Here is a 21,143-nt window from a genome sequence, read left to right on the forward strand (position 1 = left end):
CCAACACTGAACAATGAATCTCAGAGATAACTCTACTAGTCCATCTATCAGGGACAAACAGTTTCTCCGTAGGACAACGGTCAGGTCTATCAGCCTGAAACTTTGCAGCACACGCCACAAATCAGGGGAAATGGCAGACAAAATTACCCCTTCTTTAAGAATACCCGCCGGCTCCGGAACACCCGGAGAGTCAGGCACAAAACTCCTTGACAGGGCGTCAGCCTTCACATTCTTAGATCTCGGAAGGTATGAAACCACAAAATCAAAACGGGAGAAAAAGAGCGACCATCGAGCCTGTCTAGGATTCAACCGTTTGGCAGACTCGAGATAAGTCAAATTCTTGTGATCCATCAAGACCACCACGCGATGTTTAGCTCCTTCAAGCCAATATCGCCACTCCTCGAATGCCCACTTCATGGCCAACAACTCCCGATTGCCCACATCATAATTGCGCTCAGCAGGCGAGAATTTTCTAGAAAAGAAGGCACAGGGTTTCATCACCGAGCCATCAGAACTTCTTTGCGACAAAACCGCCCCTGCTCCAATTTCAGAAGCATCAACCTCAACCTGAATGGGAGCGAAACATCTGGCTGGCACAACACAGGAGCAGAAGCAAAACGACGCTTCAACTCCTGAAAAGCCTCTACAGCCGCAGAGGACCAATTGACCACATCATGCAGATTATGCAACACCAAAAAGCGAATATCCTCCTGATGTGCAGGAGCCATGCACATGGTCAATTGAGTCCAGTACTGAGGCTTATTGTTGGCCAAAGGCGTAGCATCAATTCCTCTCAATGGAATAGGATACTGCAAGGGCTCCAAGAAAAAACCACAGCGCCTGGCAAACTCCAAGTCCATCAAATTCAGGGCAGCGCCTGAATCCACAAATGCCATTACAGAATAGGACGACAGAGATCAAATCAGAGTAACGGACAAAAGAAATTTAGACTGTACCGTACCAATGGTGGCAGACCTAGCGAACCGCTTAGTGCGCTTAGGACAATCGGAGATAGCATGAGTGGATTCACCACAGTAAAAACACAGCCCATTCCGACGTCTGTGTTCTTGCCATTCAGCTCTGGTCAAAGTCCTATCACACTGCATATAATACAAAACCCGGCACTCAACTTTGTGGTGTGAAGAAACGAAAGATTTATTATCTCAAATCAGAAAACGTTTCGGTCCCACAACTGGACCTTCATCAGTAACGTTTACTGGGACAATGTATAGATTCAAGTGGCTATATGGCCTGCCCGGAGGTTGCTACCAATATAGTATTGGATATCCAGAGAGAAAAGTTACAGCCTATATGGGTGCTGTCATCGCGGCATCCACCGCTGAATAGCAAGTGACTTGCTCAGAGAAATTCCCCAAAGGTAAAGGAAGCCCCCCACATATATTGACTGTGAATAAAGATGAAAGTCACAAACGCAGAAATGAAACCGGTTTCAGCAAAGGGAGGCCAGACTTACTAAATAGACAGAGGATAGGAAAGGTAACTTTGCGATCAGCACAAAAACCTACAAAAGACCACGCAGAGTGTCCAAAAAAGACCTCCGCACCGACTCACGGTGCGGAGGGGCCACTCTGCATCCCAGAGCTTCCAGCTAGCAGGACAAAATCATGATAACCAGCTGGACAAGAAAACAGTGAACAAATAATGACTATCAGGAACTTAGCTTCTGCAGGAGAAGGCAGGTCACCAGAGAGATCCAGGAGCGAACTGAACCAATGCAAAAACATTGACAGCTGGCATGGAGTAACGATCTGAGAGGAGTTAAATAGAGCAGCCAACCAAAGGATAAACCATGTCACATGTGTAAGGAACCTCAGAAGCAGCAGCTTCACTCATAGCCACCAGAGGGAGCCCATAGACAGAAGTCGCCGAAGTCCCATTCACGACCACAGGAGGGAGTTCGACAAGAGAATTCACAACAGATGTCCTCATATGACCTCGAGTGTGGGAACTTTTCTGAATATTTTCCCAGGCTCGAGTTTATATGAGGACATCCAGCAGAGGGTGCATCACCGCAACTGAAGGTAACTACAGGTCATTGACCTACATTCCATTCATTCCCCGGGGTTTTACAGGCACGAGCACAGCTGCATTATAGCAGAGCTCCTGCCTGTAACATAATTTAACCTTTTCAGATGGATTTACATCGTGTGTGGCGGAGGGGCCACTCTGCATCCCAGAGCTCTGCGTGGTCTTTTGTAGGTTTTTGTGCTGATCGCAAAGTTACCTTTCCTATCCTCTGTCTATTTAGTAAGTCTGGCCTCCCTTTGCTGAAACCTGTTTCATTTCTGCGTTTGTGACTTTCATCTTTACTCACAGTCAATATATGTGGGGGGCTTCCTTTTCCTTTGGGGAATTTCTCTGAGGCAAGGTAGGCTTTATTTTCTATCTCTAGGGCTAGCTAGTCCTTAGGCTGTGACGAGGCGCCTAGGGAGCGTCAGGAGCGCTCCACGGCTATTTCTAGTGTGTGCGATAGGATTAGGGCTTGCGGTCAGCAGAGCTCCCACATCCCAGAGCTCGTCCTGTATGAGGTTTAACTATCAGGTCATTCCGGGTGCTCCTAACCACCAGGTCATAACAGACATCCAGCAGAGGGCGCATCACCGCAACTGAAGGTAACTACAGGTCATTAACCTACATTCCATTAATTCCCCGGGGTTTTACAGGCACGAGCACAGCTGCATTATAGCAGAGCTCCTGCCTGTAAAATAATTTAACCCCTTCAGATGGATTTACATCGTGGGACATATCGACGGAAGGTATGAGATATTGTTGGTTTATTTTTTTAACTTTGTTACAGGTCGAGGGTCTTCAGGTGGATTGAGAGTGGAATAAAATATTACAACAACCTGTGTGTTTATTTCATTAAAATACTTTGCAATATTGTGTGTGTGTTTTTTAACCATTTCATGCTATTGGATTAATAATGGATAGGTGACTCTCCATTATTAATCTGGCTTAATGTCACCTTACAATAGTAAGGTGACATTAACCCTTCATTACCCCATATCCCACCGCTACACTGGAGTGGGAAGAGAGTGGTCAAGTGCCAGAATAGGCGCATCTTCCAGATGTGCCTTTTCTGGGGTGGCTGGGGGCAGATGTTTTTAGCCGGGGGGGGGGGGGGGGGGGCAATAACCATGGACCCTCTCCAGGCTATTAATATCTGCCCTCAGTCACTGGCTTTACTACTCTGGCGGAGAAAATTGCGCGGGAGCCCACGCCAATTTTTTCCGCCATTTAACCCTTTGATTTAATAGCTAGACAGCCCAAATTTTGCACATACACACTACTAACATAATTTAATAGCTAGACAGCCCAAATTTTGCACATGCACACTACTAACATTAGTAGTGTGGATTATGCAAAAAAAATGGGGATATGACATGGTTTACTGTATGTAAACCATGTCTCATATCATGTCGGGTTTAGGAAGGAGATAGCAAAAGCCGGCAATTGAATTACCGACTTTTAAGCTATCTCGCGCTGGATGAAATATTAATATATAGATATATATGTGCCTCACTGACATATATATATATATATATATATATACAGTGGGGCAAAAAAGTATTTAGTCATTCAGCATTAGTGCAAGTTCCACCACTTAAAAAGATGAGAGGCGTCTGTAATTTACAGCATAGGTAGACCTCAACTACGGGAGACAAACTGAGAAAAAAAAATCCAGAAAATCACATTGCCTGTTTTTTTATCATTTTTTTTGCATATTATGGTGGAAAATAAGTATTTGGTCAGAAACAAACAATCAAGATTTCTGGCTCTCACAGACCTGTAACTTCTTCTTTAAGAGTCTCCTCTTTCCTCCACTCATTACCTGTAGTAATGGCACCTGTTTAAACTTGTTATCAGTATAAAAAGACACCTGTGCACACCCTCAAACAGTCTGACTCCAAACTCCACTATGGTGAAGACCAAAGAGCTGTCAAAGGACACCAGAAACAAAATTGTAGCCCTGCACCAGGCTGGGAAGACTGAATCTGCAATAGCCAACCAGCTTGGAGTGAAGAAATCAACAGTGGGAGCAATAATTAGAAAATGGAAGACATACAAGACCACTGATAATCTCCCTCGATCTGGGGCTCCACGCAAAATCCCACCCCGTGGGGTCAGAATGATCACAAGAACGGTGAGCAAAAATCCCAGAACCACGCGGGAGGACCTAGTGAATGAACTGCAGAGAGCTGGGACCAATGTAACAAGGCCTACCATAAGTAACACACTACGCCACCATGGACTCAGATCCTGCAGTGCCAGACGTGTCCCACTACTTAAGCCAGTACATGTCCGGGCCCGTCTGAAGTTTGCTAGAGAGCATTTGGATGATCCAGAGGAGTTTTGGGAGAATGTCCTATGGTCTGATGAAACCAAACTGGAACTGTTTGGTAGAAACACAACTTGTCGTGTTTGGAGGAAAAAGAATACTGAGTTGCATCCATCAAACACCATACCTACTGTAAAGCATGGTGGTGGAAACATCATGCTTTGGGGCTGTTTCTCTGCAAAGGGGCCAGGACGACTGATCCGGGTACATGAAAGAATGAATGGGGCCATGTATCGTGAGATTTTGAGTGCAAACCTCCTTCCATCAGCAAGGGCATTGAAGATGAAACGTGGCTGGGTCTTTCAACATGACAATGATCCAAAGCACACCGCCAGGGCAACGAAGGAGTGGCTTCGTAAGAAGCATTTCAAGGTCCTGGAGTGGCCTAGCCAGTCTCCAGATCTCAACCCTATAGAAAACCTTTGGAGGCAGTTGAAAGTCCGTGTTGTCAAGCGAAAAGCCAAAAACATCACTGCTCTAGAGGAGATCTGCATGGAGGAATGGGCCAACATACCAACAACAGTGTGTGGCAACCTTGTGAAGACTTACAGAAAACGTTTGACCTCTGTCATTGCCAACAAAGGATATATTACAAAGTATTGAGATGAAATTTTGTTTCTGACCAAATACTTATTTTCCACCATAATATGCAAATAAAATGTTAAAAAAACAGACAATGTGATTTTCTGGATTTTTTTTTCTCAGTTTGTCTCCCATAGTTGAGGTCTACCTATGATGTAAATTACAGATGCCTCTCATCTTTTTAAGTGGTGGAACTTGCACTATTGCTGACTGACTAAATACTTTTTTGCCCCACTGTATATATATAGACAGTACATATGTTTTTATGTTTTTTGGAGAACATGGATCCATTGTATGTCCGTATGTCAGTTTTGCAAGCCTGCAAGAAAATCTCGCAGTACGGATGCCATACGAATTACATACGGAGGATGCCATGCGCAAAATACGCTGACACACCCTGCCTACGGATGAGATACGGACCACTATTTTGAGGACTTTTCTGCGTATTACGGCCGTAAATTACGGACCGTATTTTTATACGCTGAGTGTGACGCCGGCCTTATACTGATTACAATGGTACCTGGGTGATGAAATCCATCTTGTGGTTGTTTAATCTTTATTTTCAGTTTTCAGTTAATGATCTGCTCTTGCTCCTGGTCGACCTGTTTGTTGGGTCTTCATGTGGTGCTCTGTTTATATATTCATAATGAAGACTGCTGACAGGTTCCCTTTAAGATGACTTGCCTTATTCTCATAATAAGATTATGCTATCTCTGTAACTGTTCATTTGTGTTACAGTTAGTTCACAGTATTACGAAGTTGCATCGTCGAAGTTTGCGTCATCTAAGGCATGTGGAGGTCCTCAAGCCATACATTGCTGCACATTTCCCGTCACTGCCTCATGAGTTTACACTTGGTGACCAGAAAATTCATGATGGATTTGAAAACAAAGCTCTTGAGTTTGGGCAAAGATATGTTTTCTTTATCTTGGCCATGTTGGAAGGTGCAGAAGCGGTAAGTAGTATTTTTGTTGTTTTTTACCTTTTAAAAAGGCATAGATGCACGAAACATATATATTTTCCTATATCATACCTTACCATGTTTAGATACAAACCCTTTTGGTATTGTGAGTTTATAAAGGAACTTTTTTCTGTTTTATTTTTTTTAACAAATTAAAATTGAATTTGTAGTTTATGTAACAGATAACCTGTGCAATTGCAATATTTTTGAGCTTGCCACCCAAAGAACCGATGTCCATATGTAACAGATCACCAGGACTTTTAGCAGTGGGAATATTGGTGCTTAGCTGGTCACTAGCTGTAGGATAAGATGCTTAGAGTGTGAAGTACGGTATATATTTAGCAAATAAAAGTAGTTTGATCATGTAAATGCAAAAAATCCTCATATTTGAACAGAAAGTTGATCCTTGAAGGGATATTCTAATGTTGTAAAATTGGTACAGTTAGTTAGACTGCAAGATTGCAGTTGGCTTGCTTTTTCTATCTTCTGTCATTCTCCTGTTAAGAGAGTTTTTATTGTACACAATGTATAGTTTGCTGCCAGTGAGATTGGCCACCAGAGCCTTTGAGGTGTGAAAAATGGAAGCTTTTGAGTTACACAATTTAACTTTAGGATGAGTTACCTTGGCCAATACTAATAGAGGTGGATATTCAATTGGAGAAAAACATAAATATGTGTGTTTATGTATATATTGTGGTAGATTGGCTCTCTCGGCTGCACACGGAGGTAGACACAGGTACACTGTCTCTTTAAATCTTCCACTGGTTTATTATATCTGGGACATAACCCAGTGCAAAGTGAAAATAAACGCCGCCTTTCAGGCAAAACAGGAAAACAAGACAATATGGTATATAGTCTCTGCAACTGCGGGGATCCACCCACTCAGGATATACCCCCCACCCTGCCCAGTGCCAGAAGTTTTGGCACCTGTACTCACTAAGCAGTCTGGACAGGGCATCTACGTTAGCATGCAGTTTCCCGGCCCTGTTCTCCACATGAAATCTAAAATTCTAGAAACCACCTAGTCACCTGGGCATTCTTCCCCTTCCTTTCCCTAATCCATCTCAGTGGTACCAGATCTGATACTAGCCTGAACTTCCTGCCTATCAGGTAGTCAATTGCCCATTTGATGGCCAAGCATGCTTTCTCTACGATGGCATGCATAGTTCTTTTCACAGGAGGGGAGTTTCCTACTCAGGTATAGGACTGCATGTTTGTCCCTATCTATTTCCTGGGATAACACAGCTCCCAACACGACCTCGGATATGTCCTTCTGGACCACAATCTCCTTAGTATAGTTAGATACCACCAAGACAAGCTATTTGCATAGGGTAAGCTTCAACTCCTGGAATACCATCTCCGCTTCAGAGGACCATTTGGCCATCGACGTCTTCGTTCCCTTAACCCCTTCACCCCGAAGCCTGTTTTCAACTTCCTGACCAGACCATTTTTTTCAATTCTGACCACTGTCATTTTATGAGGTCATAACTCTGAAACGCTTCAACGGATCCTGGGAATCCTGAGATTGTTTTCTCATGACATATTGTACTATATGATAGTGGTAAAATTTCTTCGATTTGACTTGTGTTTATTTGTGAAAAAAATGGAAATTTGGCGAAAATTTTACAATTTTTAAACTTTTAGTTTTTATGCCCTTAAATTAGAGAGTCACATCATACAAAATAGTTAATAAATAACATTACCCACATGTCTGCTTTACATTAGCACAATTTTAGAAACATTATTTTTTTGTCAGGAAGTTAAAAGTTGACCAGCGATTTCTCATTTTTACAACAAAATGTGCAAAACCATTTTTTTAGGGACCACCTCAGGCTTGAAGTCACTTTGAGGGGTCAATATGACAGAAAATGCCCAAAAGTTACACCATTTTAAAAATTGCACCCCTGAAGGTACTCAAAACCACATTCAAAAAGTTTACTAACCCTTCAGATGCTTCACAGGAATTTTTGGAATGTTTAAAATAAATTGGACATTTAACATTTTTTCACAAAGTTTTTACTTCAGATCCAATTTGTTTTATTTTACCAAGGGTAACAGGAGAAATTGGACCACAAAAGTCGTTGTACAATTTGTCCCAAGTACGCCGATACCCCATATGTGGGGGTAAACTACTGTTTGGGCACATGGCAGAGCTCGGAAGTGAAGCAGCGCCATTTGACTTTTCAATGCAAAATTTGCTGGAATTGAGATCGGACACCATGTCGCGTTTGGAGAGCCTCTGATGTGCCTAATTAGTGGAAATCCCCCACAAGTGATAGCATTTTGGAAAGTAGACCCCCTAAGGAACTAATCTAGATGTGTGGTGAGCACTTTGAACCCACAAATGCTTCATAGAAGTTTATAATGTAGAGCCGTAAAAAAAAAATCACATTTTTTTCACAAAAATTATCTTTTTGCCCCAAATTTTTTATTTACCCAAGGGTAACAAGACAAATTGGACCCCAAAAGTTGTTGTGCAATTTATCCTCAGTACACTGATACCCCATATATGGAAGACCCCCTAAGGAACTTATCTAGATGTGTGGTGAGCACTTTGAACCTCCAATTGTTTCACTAAAGTTTAGAATGTAGAGCCGTGAAAATTAAAAAATCATTTTTTTTCCACAAAATGATCTTTTTTGCCTGCAATTTTTTATTTTCCCAAGGGTAACAGGAGAAATTGGACCCCAAAAGTCATTGTCCAATTTGTCCTGAGTATGCTGATACCCCATATGTGGGGGAACCACCGTTTGGGCGCATGGCAGAGCTCGGAAGGGAAGGAGCGCTGTTTTGAAATGCAGACTTTGATGGAATGGTCTGCGGGCGTCACGTTGCGTTTGCAGAACCCCTTATACCATTCCGTGTATGGTAAAATTGATAAAGCAGTTTTGTTCTTCGGGTTAGTATGATTACAGCGATACCTCATTTATATCATTTTTTATGTTTTGGCGCTTTTACACAATAAAAACTATTTTATATAAAAAATAATTGTTTTTGCATCACTTTATTCTGAGAGCTATAACTTTTTTATTTTTCTGCTGATGCTGTATGGCGGCTTTTTTTTTGCTGGACAAGATGACGTTTTCAGCGGTACCATAGTTATTTATATCCGTCTTTTTGATCACATTTTATTGCACTTTTTGTTCTGCAGTATGATGATAAAGCATTGTTTTTTGCATTGTTTTTTTTTTTTTTGCGGTGTTCACTGAAGGGTTAACTAATAGGATAGTTTTATAGAGCGGGTCGTTACGGATGCGGCGATACCAAATATGTGTACTTTTATTGCAGGGCCGCGCTTAGTAACCCGATGTTTACCCTGGTTACCAGCGTAAAAGTTAAAAAAACAAACACTACATACTTACCTTCGCTGTCTGTCCCCGGCGCTGTGCTTTCCTGCACTGGCTGTGAGCGCCGGCTGTCACCGCTGTGCTTTCCGGCCGCTGTGCTTACACAGCACAGAGAAGCAGGACGCCGGGGGACAGACAGCGGAAGGTAAGTATGTATTGTTTGTTTTTTTAACTTTTACGCTGGTAACCAGGGTAAACATCGGGTTACTAAGCGCGGCCCTGCGCTTAGTAACCCGATATTTACCCTGGTTACCGGCATCGTTGGTCGCTGGAGAGCTGTCTGTGTGACAGCTCTCCAGCGACCAAACAGCGACGCTGCAGCGATCGACATCGTTGTCGGTATCGCTGCAGCGTCGCTCAGTGTGAAGGTACCTTTACTTATTTCTGGTCATTTTTAGTTGACCTCTGTTACTGTTATTATTGTTTGACTGCACTGTATTGTTTTGGAAATCTTCAATAAACACTAATTGATAAGAAAAAAAAAAAAACATACAGCATTTAAAAAGCCGAAATAGCCAAACGGTCTAGTACAGTTTTGAGTAAGTCCACAGATGCCACATCAGGGATGACAAACCACGTTCCCATATATTTATAAACTGTTTTATTGAGTTCCTTTTATTGTAAGTACATCTCTCCAAGCATATGTTATTATTAATTTTAGCTTTAAATTCCGCCAATATTGGGGGATTATGGTCTAACCAGTGCAATGTTAACAATTTCCTGGCCATAAAGAGTATTCTCAAAATGGCAGTAGTCACAGGGGATCTTAAATCTACTCCCACCCCCAGAAGGCCCAGTATGCACACCCTAGGATCAAGTTGTATGTGTGTACAAAATACTCTTTTAATCAGGGAGGTCACCCCAACCAGTAGTGGCCTATATCAACTCATTCCCATAGCATATGCATCAGATGGGCCCGATTCATACCCCATCTTGCACATAAGTCTTCAGTCCGAGCCCCAATTTTACACAATATAATAGGTGTCTTATATACCCTGTGGTTAAGGACATTCTTTGGGACTTAGATAAAGATAGTATAGGTGTCGTTTCTAGTATTTCATTCCATTGTTCTTCAGATATGGGGCCAACATCCCCATCCTACTTTGTTCTGACCAACATGGGATGCTTATCTAGATATAAGGGTAATAATATCCTGTAAATGGAGGAAATTAGATGCTGTAGCAATTAAATCTAAGATATAGTGATTAGTGATATCTTCCTTAGTAGTCTTAATTTGTGTCTGGAATCATGATGAAGCTGTAAATACTGATAGAACGCTCTGTGTGGAATTCCAAACCCACAGTGAATCCGATCAAAACTTTGGATTGATCCGTCACGTATTATTTGGGTCAATAGTAAAATCCATCTGTGTTGCTATTCACCGAAGCCCTCTAATTTAGCCACTTCCCCTAGTTTAGAATTGTGCCACAGAGGGGGACTAGTTTGTGAATCCTTTGATAGCAGAATGTCTTTGCCCCTATCTCAGAATTTAGACCAACCAAAAAACCAGCCTCAATAGCTAATAGTGGTATCTCCCATTTAGTGCCCTCCTTCATTAGCTGACATGAAGCTCCACAGTGATCAGTTTTACCCCAGCCCTGAAACTGCTGTAGCTGCAAGGCTATGAAGTATAACCAAGCATTTGGAACTGCTAGGCCCCCATTATCCTTTCCCCTTTGCAGGGTTTCAAGTTTAATTCTGGGTTGCTGTTTTATGCAGATGAGTTCCCGAAACAGCCCATGTATTTTATGAAAGAAAGACATAGGAATCTAAATCGGAGTATTATGAAGAAAATAAAGGAGTTGTTGCGTTAGGATCATTTTCAAAAGATTACTTCTTCCCACTGGAGACATCGGGTGGCGTCACCATGTATTCACCTTAAACCTAAATTTTAACAGCAGGGGGGCTGGTTTCACACTAGCGTACGAGAGTGCTGCGAATGGCAGCGTACTTCCTCCATGAAACCACACCTACGCTCCGCCTATGCCTCCTTGCAAGCTTGTTGCATTTTGTTGCAGTTGGCGCAGCGTCCAAATGGCGCATGTGGAGGAATCCGCAAACAGCATACGTCCCTGCGTACCAAATGATAAAGATAGGGCACCACAGGATGCAAAGAGGCATAGGCGGAGCATAGGCGTGGTTTCAGGGAGGAAGTACGCTGCCATCCGCAGCACTCCCATATGCTAGTGTGAAACCAGCCTTATGTGAAAGAAAGTCCTGAGGGTTATCAGAGACTATTACCCCCAAATATGTAAAAGAGTTTACTATGCTCTAATGAGTATTCCTCTGGCAGAGGATCAACAGGCATAAGTACCGATTTACTCCAGTTAATTAGAAGGCCCGACCATTTCCCATATCTTTTAATTGTTCATTACTGGTCCTATAGAAGTGCCTAGGCATTTCATCCACGTATTTTCATCTATATTCACCCACACCGAAAGCCAGAGATTGCAGGATTATTTTGTATCAAACAGGCAAATGGCTCTATGGCTATTGCAAAAAGAACGGGTGACAGGGGACAACCCTGCCATATTCCCTTTCCCAGATCAAACAATCCCGATATATGACTGTTAACCCAGAGTTTTGCCCTAGGAGAACTATACAATAACTGGATCACTGAAAAAAATGTAGCCGAATCTCATGCCCTTTAACACAGCCCTCAAAAAGTTCCTTTCAATGCTGTCTGATACCTTGGCACTGTCTAAGGAAAGGATCAACCTTGTTCCCTTGGATTTTGAACTAAGCTGCATCCCCTTATATTATTATATATGCCTTATATTATTTGAGGTGGACTTGTTTGGTATAAATCCAGTTTGATCATTGTGTATTTTCCTTGTAATCAACTTGGATAATCTATTTGCAAGAATCTTAGCTAGCAGTTTGACGTCGGTTTGGAGGAGGGAGATGGGTCTACAAGAATCAGGCAGGGATCGATCCTTTCCAGGTTTCAATATCAAAACCACCACCTCTTTAATAGATTCTGGGAGGTTACCAATTCTAATACTTTCTTGAAAAACTGCCAGTAAATTTGGAAGCAATATTTCTTTATATGTTTTTGAAGAATTCCCTTGGTAGCGCATCTGAGCCTGGGGTCTTCTCATTCTGGGACCCTTAAATGGCCTCCTCTAATTCCTCAAGTTAAATTGGTTTCTCTAGTATATCACTCTCTAGATTTGATAATTGTGGTAATGAAATGGTTGCTAAAAAGTTCTCTATTTCTTCTGAATTGGTGATGGTTCTAGAAGAGTAAATACTAGAAAAGTAATTATGCAGAGTGTGGAGAATATCTCCATCCTCCGTAACCACAACCCTAGTGTCAGAGACTAGTCTAGAAATGTACGAGAACACATTTTGAGCTTTAGCAATAGTTGCTAGCAAGTGGGTCGCACTTTTACCCTCCGAAAAATGTTTGTTTTTCTAAAAAAAGTTTTTGTGCAGCTAGTCCCAATAGGTGATTTTTCATTAGTTTTTGAGATTCTTTCATATTTCCCGCAGTGCTAACTTAGGGGTTTCATATAAATTCTGATTCTGCTAAGCTGACCTGCGCGTGTAACTTTTGGGTGTATTCTCTTGTTTTAGTTTTCCGTTTACTAATTTCACCAATATAGAGCCCTCTAACAAATGCTTTCATAGCATCCCATACTATTAACCACGAAGTGGAGTCCATATTAATGTTAAAGTATTCCTGTAATGTGTCGTGTGGAGAACCCCCAATAGTCTGAATCCAAAATGGGTTTAACCGCCATATGTTCTTGGTGACCAAGCCCTTCATGCCCAACCTCATTTGTACCCTTATGGGGGAGTGATCCGACACAGTTCTAGGTAAATATTCAACCTCCTTTACCAGAGACATCATATTCGCATTTCCAACCCCCAAGTCAATTCTGGATAACGAATGGTAAGATGTTGAATAGCAAAAGTATTGTTTGATATTGAGATGCTTAGTGCGCCAAATTTCTATCAACTCCAGCTCCGATAGAACTCTGGATAGAGAGGTCTGTGAGGCTGATTCAGATATGGTTCCTGTATGAAATTTATCCCACTACAGGTGTAAATACATATTGAAATCCCCCATCATGAGCAAAGGCACTTGTGGAAGTGTGGAGGAGAGAGTATTTTTTTCAGCACCTCACCGGAGTAAGGTGGAGGGATATAAATGGCTACTATAAGGATTTGGGTGTTATGTATAGTGCAAAATATAGAGACAAAGCGATCCTCTTAGTCTACCATGACTTTGGCGGATCCGTTTTTTTTCTGCCATATCCATTTTTTTCTCATAGAGTTGTATTAGCACCGGAATGTGCCTGATGTCCCAACGTTTCATCCGTTTCATCCGGCCAGAGAAAATGTCCAGAGGAACGTTTTTTGTTGTGGCGAAAAACTTGATTGCGCCATCTGGCTTTTCTGACAATGGACGCCTATGGGAGCCGGATGCGCCAGATGACGATATCCGGCGCCGGAGTCTGGCTTCCAAACTGCGCATGCCCTGCTCTCTCTCTCTCTCTCTTTTTACTAATGATGCTGCCTATGCAGCATCAATAGTAAAAAGATATAATGTAAAAAATAATAAATAAAAATAAAAAATTGTGATATTCTCACCTTCCGGCGTCCCCCACAGCCTTCCCGCTTTTCGCGATGCTCCCGGTCCCAGTAAAGCATAGCGGCAATGACCCCAGATGACGTGCGGTCTCGCGAGACTGCTATGTCATCACAGGTCATTGCCGCGATGCATTACTGGGACCAGGATCATCGTGACCATCGCGAGGAGTGGGAAGGCTGCTGGGGCCGCTGGAAGGTATGAATGGCACAATTTTTTATTTTTGTTTATTATTTTTTACATTATATCTTTATCCCGGTTCCGGAAGAAAAGCTGAACTGGCGCAATCAGTTTCTGCACTAATTGCGGCGGATCCAGCAATCCGTCCCGCCGCCGGATTATGCGTGACGGCGGGGAACGGTTGTGTGAAAGTAGCCTAACCCAACTACATATAAAACATTAATAACACACCCCCCACACCACTGGGCCCTGGGCTACCACCCAACTTGACCTCATTATAATCTGCCACTGCTTGCAGCAGCATCTGCTGCTTCTATGTCTCTGGCTGGAGTACCTTGTGTTTGAACCATGTTGGAGGATTCATCTTCCCTCAGCCAGGTCTCCTTCTCTCCCACTTTCCTGCTGCGTGTCTTGATTTATCTCCTCAGCAATGTCCCTAGAGCACAGGCCACAGTTAGGGGAGACACACCGGTTAGTTATGGGCTGCTGTCTAAAGCCGGGTAACCAAGGAACTTTCAGGATGGAAGCAGGAGCTGTGTAAAACACTTCTTCAGGTGCTGTCCAGGCCACGCCCCCATATTTGTTATTTTTAAATAAAAAAGTAAAACTGTGTTTTGTTTTATTTCAAATAAAAGACTCTATTCTGGCTGTGTGTTTATTTAAATACAGCTATAGGATTAGTAATTGATAGGTGTTTTATAGACGCCTCTCGATTACTAATCTGTGGGCTTGATGTCACCTGACAATACAAAGGTGACATCAACACCACAAATATGAACCCCACTTGCCACCGCTACAGGGCAAGTGGGAAGAGTCGGGCAATGCGCCAGAATTGGTGCATCTGGGCGGCTGTGGGCTGCTATTTTAGGCTGGGGAGACAATATCCATGGTTGTCAAAAATGGCGGGACCACACGTTATTAGAGAGAGCAGGTAAAGCAACAAAGTGCACCATTTTGCTGAATCTATCCACAACAAATAAGATAAGTCTTACCAGAGGAGGAGGGAATATCTGTAATAAAATCCATGGATAAATGTGTCCATGGCCAGTCAGATATGTTAATGGTAGAAGAGCCACAAACAGATGAGTATGCAGCATTTTTGAACACGCACATACATTGCAGGAAGACACAAAGAACTTAGAGATGAAGATGCAATGGTAAAAATAATTTCCTTGAAGGACAAGTATGGGCATCCCCCTGAGCCTTCAATACCTCTCCCTCCACGTCAGAACACACGACGCAGACTACTACTTGTAAAATAGGGACAAGGTCATCTGAATTACTACCCCTAGGGAAACTCTGAGATAAAGCATCAGCTTTGATGTTCTTAATCCAAGAACTATAAGTGACAGTAAAATTAAACCTGGTAAAAACAAAGACCGTCTAGCCTGTCTAGGATTAAGATGTTTAGCAGATTCGAGGCACAACGGATTTTTATGATCAGTAATGACAGGGCACACCACCGCCTCCAAAAAGTGACACCACTCGTCAAAAGCAAACTTGATGGCCTAAAGTTCTTAATTACCCATGTCATATTTCCTTTCTGCCGACGACAATTTTTTAGAGAAAAAGGAACATGGATGACGCTTAACAGAAGACGACCCTTGAGACAACACAGCCCTGACCCCTACCTCAGATGCATCAACCTCAACAATAAATAGTTGGGAAACATCGGGTTGACTGAGTACAGGCGCAGTGGAAAAGCATTTCTTCAAAGTAGAGAATGCCTGACGGGCACTGTTGTACCACCTTGAGAAGTCCATACCTTTCTTTGTCATGTCAGTGAGGGGTTTGACAATAAACAAGGAATTTTTAACAAACTTCCAGGAAAGATATATATCTTAGTACCATGTTAGCCAGTGGATAGAAAAATATTTAGAAATTCATATTTCTGTGCTGTGTTATGCACAAATATGTGATTCTTCAGAATTGCTATTAGTCTATGCCTGATGAAGAGACCTGAGTAGTCTCGAAAGCTTGCAATTTGTTACCATCTTTTCAGTTAGCCATTAAAAGGTATCAACCACTGAGGACTCTCAGTTCTAAATATTTTTGCTAACATACTCCAAAAATAGTTAGTAAACCCTTAATCCAGCTAGGACTTGTACCTCCAATAGTTAACTTAAATAGTATGAAAGCTAAAATTTAACTTTTAATCAATAAAGATTAAAAAGAGGCTCAGCAATCAACCTCCTGTAAAACAAGGTGCTAATGTGCTCTTAAAAAAATGACAATAAAGCAGAAAAAAAAGATAAAATGAAAAAAGTAATGAAAGCAAACTTTAGTGTGCAAATTTGTTATCATACAATCCCAGATACCTATTCCCATAAGGGAAAAAAACATATAGCACACCATTTAGACAGCTGTAGGTCTTATATCTTAATCATAACTTAATGCAGTGTTCCCCAACTCTTGTCCTCAAAAGCCACCAACAGGTCATGTTTTCAGGATTTCCTTAGTATTGCCCAGGTGATAATTGCATCACCTTCACAGGCAATAATTCCATCACCTGTGAAATATTAAGGAAATCCTGAAAACATGACCTGTTGGTGGCTCTTGACTGGAGTTGGTAGAACACTGACCTAATATATCCACAGTTATTGCCTATTGTTATCATTGCACAATCACTTCAAACTAAGACATCATGGGAGCAAACCTCTATACCTCACACTCTCCTTTTCAAAAAGACCACCACAGTGTACTCATAAATGAGAATCTTGGCACTTTCTAGCCATGTATCTCTTGAGGAAAAAACCTTTTTTGCAGCAAATTATCAAGGTAAATTGGCAATGATATCCCTTATAATTCTTAAATTAACATTGCTCAGTATTTGCAGCCATTTATAACATGCAAACTCAATTTTTGAACATTCAGTCAGAGTTGCACTAAATCAGAAAGAGCTGAAAACTGCTGTTCACAAACGATCTCCATCAAACCTCACTGAGCTCGAGCTGTTTGCCAAGGAAGAATGGGCAAGAATTTCAGTCTCTCGATGTACAAAACTGATAGAGACATACAAGCGACTTGCAGCTGTAATCGCAGCAAAAGGTGGCGCAACAAAGTATTAAGTTAAAGGGGCCGAATAATATTGCACGCCCCACTTTTCAGTATTTGAATTTCCACAAAAATTTAAAATAACCAATAAATTTCATTCCACTTCACAATTGTGTTCCACTTGTTGTTGATTCTTCACCAAAAATTTACATTTGGTATCTTTGTTTGAAGCATGATATGTGGGAAAAGGTTGAAAAGTTCCAGGGGGAAAATACTTTTGCAAGGCACTGTATACAGGGCAAGAAAATTATAAATCAGTTGCAGCTACCACTCTGTATGGCCTCAGTCAGTATGGAAAGAGTCCTTAACCCTTTCAGCACTGAAAACAAGTAAATCTATTTAAAGGGACACTGTCACCTGAATTTGGAGGGAACAATCGTTAGCCATGGAGGCGGGGTTTTGGGGTTTTTGATTCACCCTTTCCTTACCCACTGGCTGCATGCTGGCTGCAATATTGGATTGAAGTTCATTCTCTGTCCTCCGTAGTACATGCCTGCACAAGGCAATCTTGCCTTGCCCAGGTGTGTACTATGAAGGACAGAGAATGAACTTCAATCCAATATTGCAGCCAGCATGCAGCCAGTGGGTAAGGAAAGGGTGAACTAAAAACCCCGCCTCCATGGCTAAAGATTGTTCCCTCCAAATTCAGGTGACAGTGTCCCTTTAATTTGAGGATATATGCGATTTCCAGATTTTTGGGATTACTTATGCGACAACCACTAGAAAAAATGGAATATAACACATTTCTTAATATGACCCAATAAATATTAATGAAAACAATAATCTGAGAGGCATAATCATTAGCAAGTGAATTAAGTTGAATAAAGAAAAAAGAAAGAAGTTCTAAAATTATTATCGCCACCAAGTATAAGTCATATTTCCTATGGCAGAATTTTTTCTCCTGCAAAGATTAAAAACTGTGGGAAATAATATGTGATGCTAGTACGGTGTCCTATAGCATCTAGCTAACTCTTTTCTTGTCACTTACAAGAAGGAAATATACTGTAAAGCAGATGATCTCTAATGGTTTTTAGAGCATTCCTCCATAGTAATCTTTTGCATCAATTCCTTTTCTCAATCTGGATCTTTTCATGCAAAATGAAGATCTTATAATAAGTTTTTACAGAGTCTTAAAGCATACCTATTGTTTATTATAATACCTGTAGAAAAGTGTACCATCCTCCACAAGTTAAAACTGCCTTGGGTGCATATTCCCGAAAATGTCATTAAACAGCACGCTCACAAACCTGTAGTTGCAGGCACTTTCTTTCTGGCATGCATGGCTGATACCAGTGTCCAGTGATATGCCTGCCATACACTGAAAGCCTGCCTCTTTGTTATGTAGGCAGTGTCACAGACAGGAGAGCAGGAACCTCCAATTGCTGTAATTCGCCACAGTGTCTTCTGTTACAGGTGCATTGCACTTGGCAGCAATCTATCTCAGTGCCTTCTGTTAAAGATATCTTACACTTGATAGCAGAGTACAAGTTTCTTATGTAGGCAGTGTCACAGACAGCAGAGCACAAACCTCCACATGCTGTAATCAGTCTCAGTGCCTTCTGTTTAGGGATTACACTTGACAACAGGCATCTGACATCAAATTTGTTATGTAGGCAGTGTTACAGACAGGGGAGCAGGAACCTGCACTTGCTGTGATCCATTTCAGTGACTTCTGTTACAGAAGGATTACACCTAAGAACAGGTAGGCTGACTTCAAATTTGTTATGTAGGCAGTATTACAGACAGGAGAGCATGAAGCTCCACTTATTGTAATCCTTTTCTGAGCCTTCTGTTATAGATGGATAGATGGATGATGATGTACAATAACAAATTGTATTGTGGTAGCGTTTTAGCCAGAAAAATCAATGTGAATATTTGTCTGCCCAATGATGACAGAAGTATTCTAGGAGTGATACCTTTATTGGCTAACCAGAAAATAATATATTTGCAAGCTTTCAGAGCACAGTGGCTCCTTCTTCAGGCTAGATTACAAATAGATAATGAATATGTTTAATTTGTTGACACTAGGACTCAATTTAACACCTGGATTTATGAGTCACTACATGGATATAATTCACACCTCCACCAGACAGACTCCAGATAACTAAGAACATTCTTCCTACTGCCTCTCCATTTGTAAGAAAATGCCTAATTTGATTATCTTGGCTTATCTATGGACTCATCACACTTCCCATCCCCTAACAAATGTCCTACTGTAGTATTTTTTTAAATATTGTGCTTGTTTCTTATTAATCTATTTGTAATCTTGCCTGAAGAAGGAGCCACTGTGCTCTGAAAGCTTGCAAACATATTATTTTCTCGTTACCCAATAAAGGTATCACTCCTAGAATACTTCTGTCATCATTGGGCAGAAAAATATTCACATCGGTTATAGATGGATTACACTTAACAGGCAGCTGACAGCAAGTTTGTTATGTTAAGCATCTTACAGACAAAAACCTCCATTTGCTGAAATCCGTCTCAGTGGCTTCTGTTACAGATGGATTACACTTGACAACAGGCATCAGACAGCAGGTTAACCCCTTCCCGACCTTTGACGCACCGTATGCGTCATGAAAACCTGTGCCATTCCGACCTTTGACGCAGCATATGCGTCATGGCCGGATTGGGCTCCTGCAGGCCGGGTGAAAGGGTTAACTGTAATTTCACCTGGCCTGCAGGGACAGGAGGAGTTGTACTTTAGCCCAGGGGGGGTGGCTTCACCCCCCCGTGGCTACGATCGCTCTGATTGGCTGTTGAAAGTGATGTTTCACTTTCACTTTCAATCAGAGCGATAGTAATATTTCACCAATGAAAATTGGTGAAATATTACAATCCAGCCATGGCCGATGCTGCAATAGCATCAGCCATGGCTAGAGATCGTGATCTGACCCCCCCACCGCCACCGATCACCTCCCCTCTGTCCTCTGTCCTGTCATTTCCTGTCCTCCGCTCCCCTCCATCCTCCTGTCCACTCCACCCGCTGTCCGGTCCCCCCCCCGCTGTCCGATTCCCCCCCATCATACTTACCGACCTCCCGTGTGCCTCCCGGTGTCCATCCGGCTGCTGCATGGGCGCCGCCATCATGGAAAATGCGCCCGAGGAATCTGCCGGCCAGCAGATTCGTTACAAGTACATTTTGATCGCTGTAATAGGTTCTATCACAGCGATCAAAATAAAAAAATAATAAATACCCCCCCCCTTTATCACCGTTATGGCCGCCATTGACAGCAATGTCGGATGCATCACTAGCGCACACCCACAATGGGTGTACACTAGGGATGTGCCGTCATTGAGTGACGGACCCGGAGACGTGGGCTGCAGCGTTTCCGGGTCCGTCACTGCTAGCGCAGATAGAGCTAGAAGATGCTCTATCTGCGCTAGCGCGATGCAAACGTCGGCACTTGCGCTAGCAACAGCCCATTAGCGTATGTGCTGAACGGGCTGCTGCTAGCGCAGTGTGAACCTGGTCTTAGGGTTAGGGTTTGGGTTACGGCTAGAATTAGGGTTAGAACTAGGGTTAGGGTTAGAATTAGGCTTTGTGCACACGGTGCGGATTTGGCTGCGGATCTGTAGCAGTTTTCCATCAGGTTTACAGTACCATGTAAACCTATGGAAAACCAAATCCGCTGTGCCCATGGTGCGGAAAATACCGCGCGGAAACGCTATGTTGTATTTTCCGCAGCATGTCAATTCTTTGTGTGGATTCCGCAGCGTTTTACACCTGTTCCTCAACAGGTGAAATCCGCACAAAAAACACTAGAAATCCCCAGTAAATCCGCAGGTAAAATGCAGTGCCTTTTACCTGCGGATTTTTCAAAAATGGTGCGGAAAAATCTCACACGAATCCGCAACGTGGAGGGTTAGGGTTGGAATTAGGGCTAGGGTTGGAAATAGGGTTAAGATTAGGCTGTGGTTAGGGTTAGGGTTAGGGGTGTTTTGGGGTTAGGGTTGGGATTAGGTTTAGGGGTGTGTTGGGGTTAGGGTTGTGGTTAGGGGTGTGTTGGGGTTAGGGTTGTGATTAGGGTTATGGCTAGAGTTGGGATTAGGGTTAGGAGTGTGT

The 21,143-nt window shown here is 42.3% G+C and overlaps 1 protein-coding gene across 7 annotated transcripts in view; it reads left to right on the forward strand.

Annotated features, from left to right (window-relative positions):
• The window catches only part of PTPRS (protein tyrosine phosphatase receptor type S), a 715,207-nt gene that overhangs the window by 573,317 nt on the left and 120,747 nt on the right, over positions 1-21,143 (forward strand). For all 7 annotated transcript variants that reach the window (XM_069767783.1, XM_069767788.1, XM_069767782.1 and 4 more), the window contains one exon: positions 5,681-5,896. In XM_069767783.1, coding sequence (XP_069623884.1) covers positions 5,681-5,896 — 216 coding nt within the window. The remainder of the gene's footprint in view (positions 1-5,680; positions 5,897-21,143) is intronic.

The sequence above is a fragment of the Ranitomeya imitator genome, chromosome 1, assembly GCF_032444005.1.
Source record: "Ranitomeya imitator isolate aRanImi1 chromosome 1, aRanImi1.pri, whole genome shotgun sequence".
In the NCBI taxonomy this organism is placed as follows: Eukaryota; Metazoa; Chordata; class Amphibia; order Anura; family Dendrobatidae; genus Ranitomeya; species Ranitomeya imitator.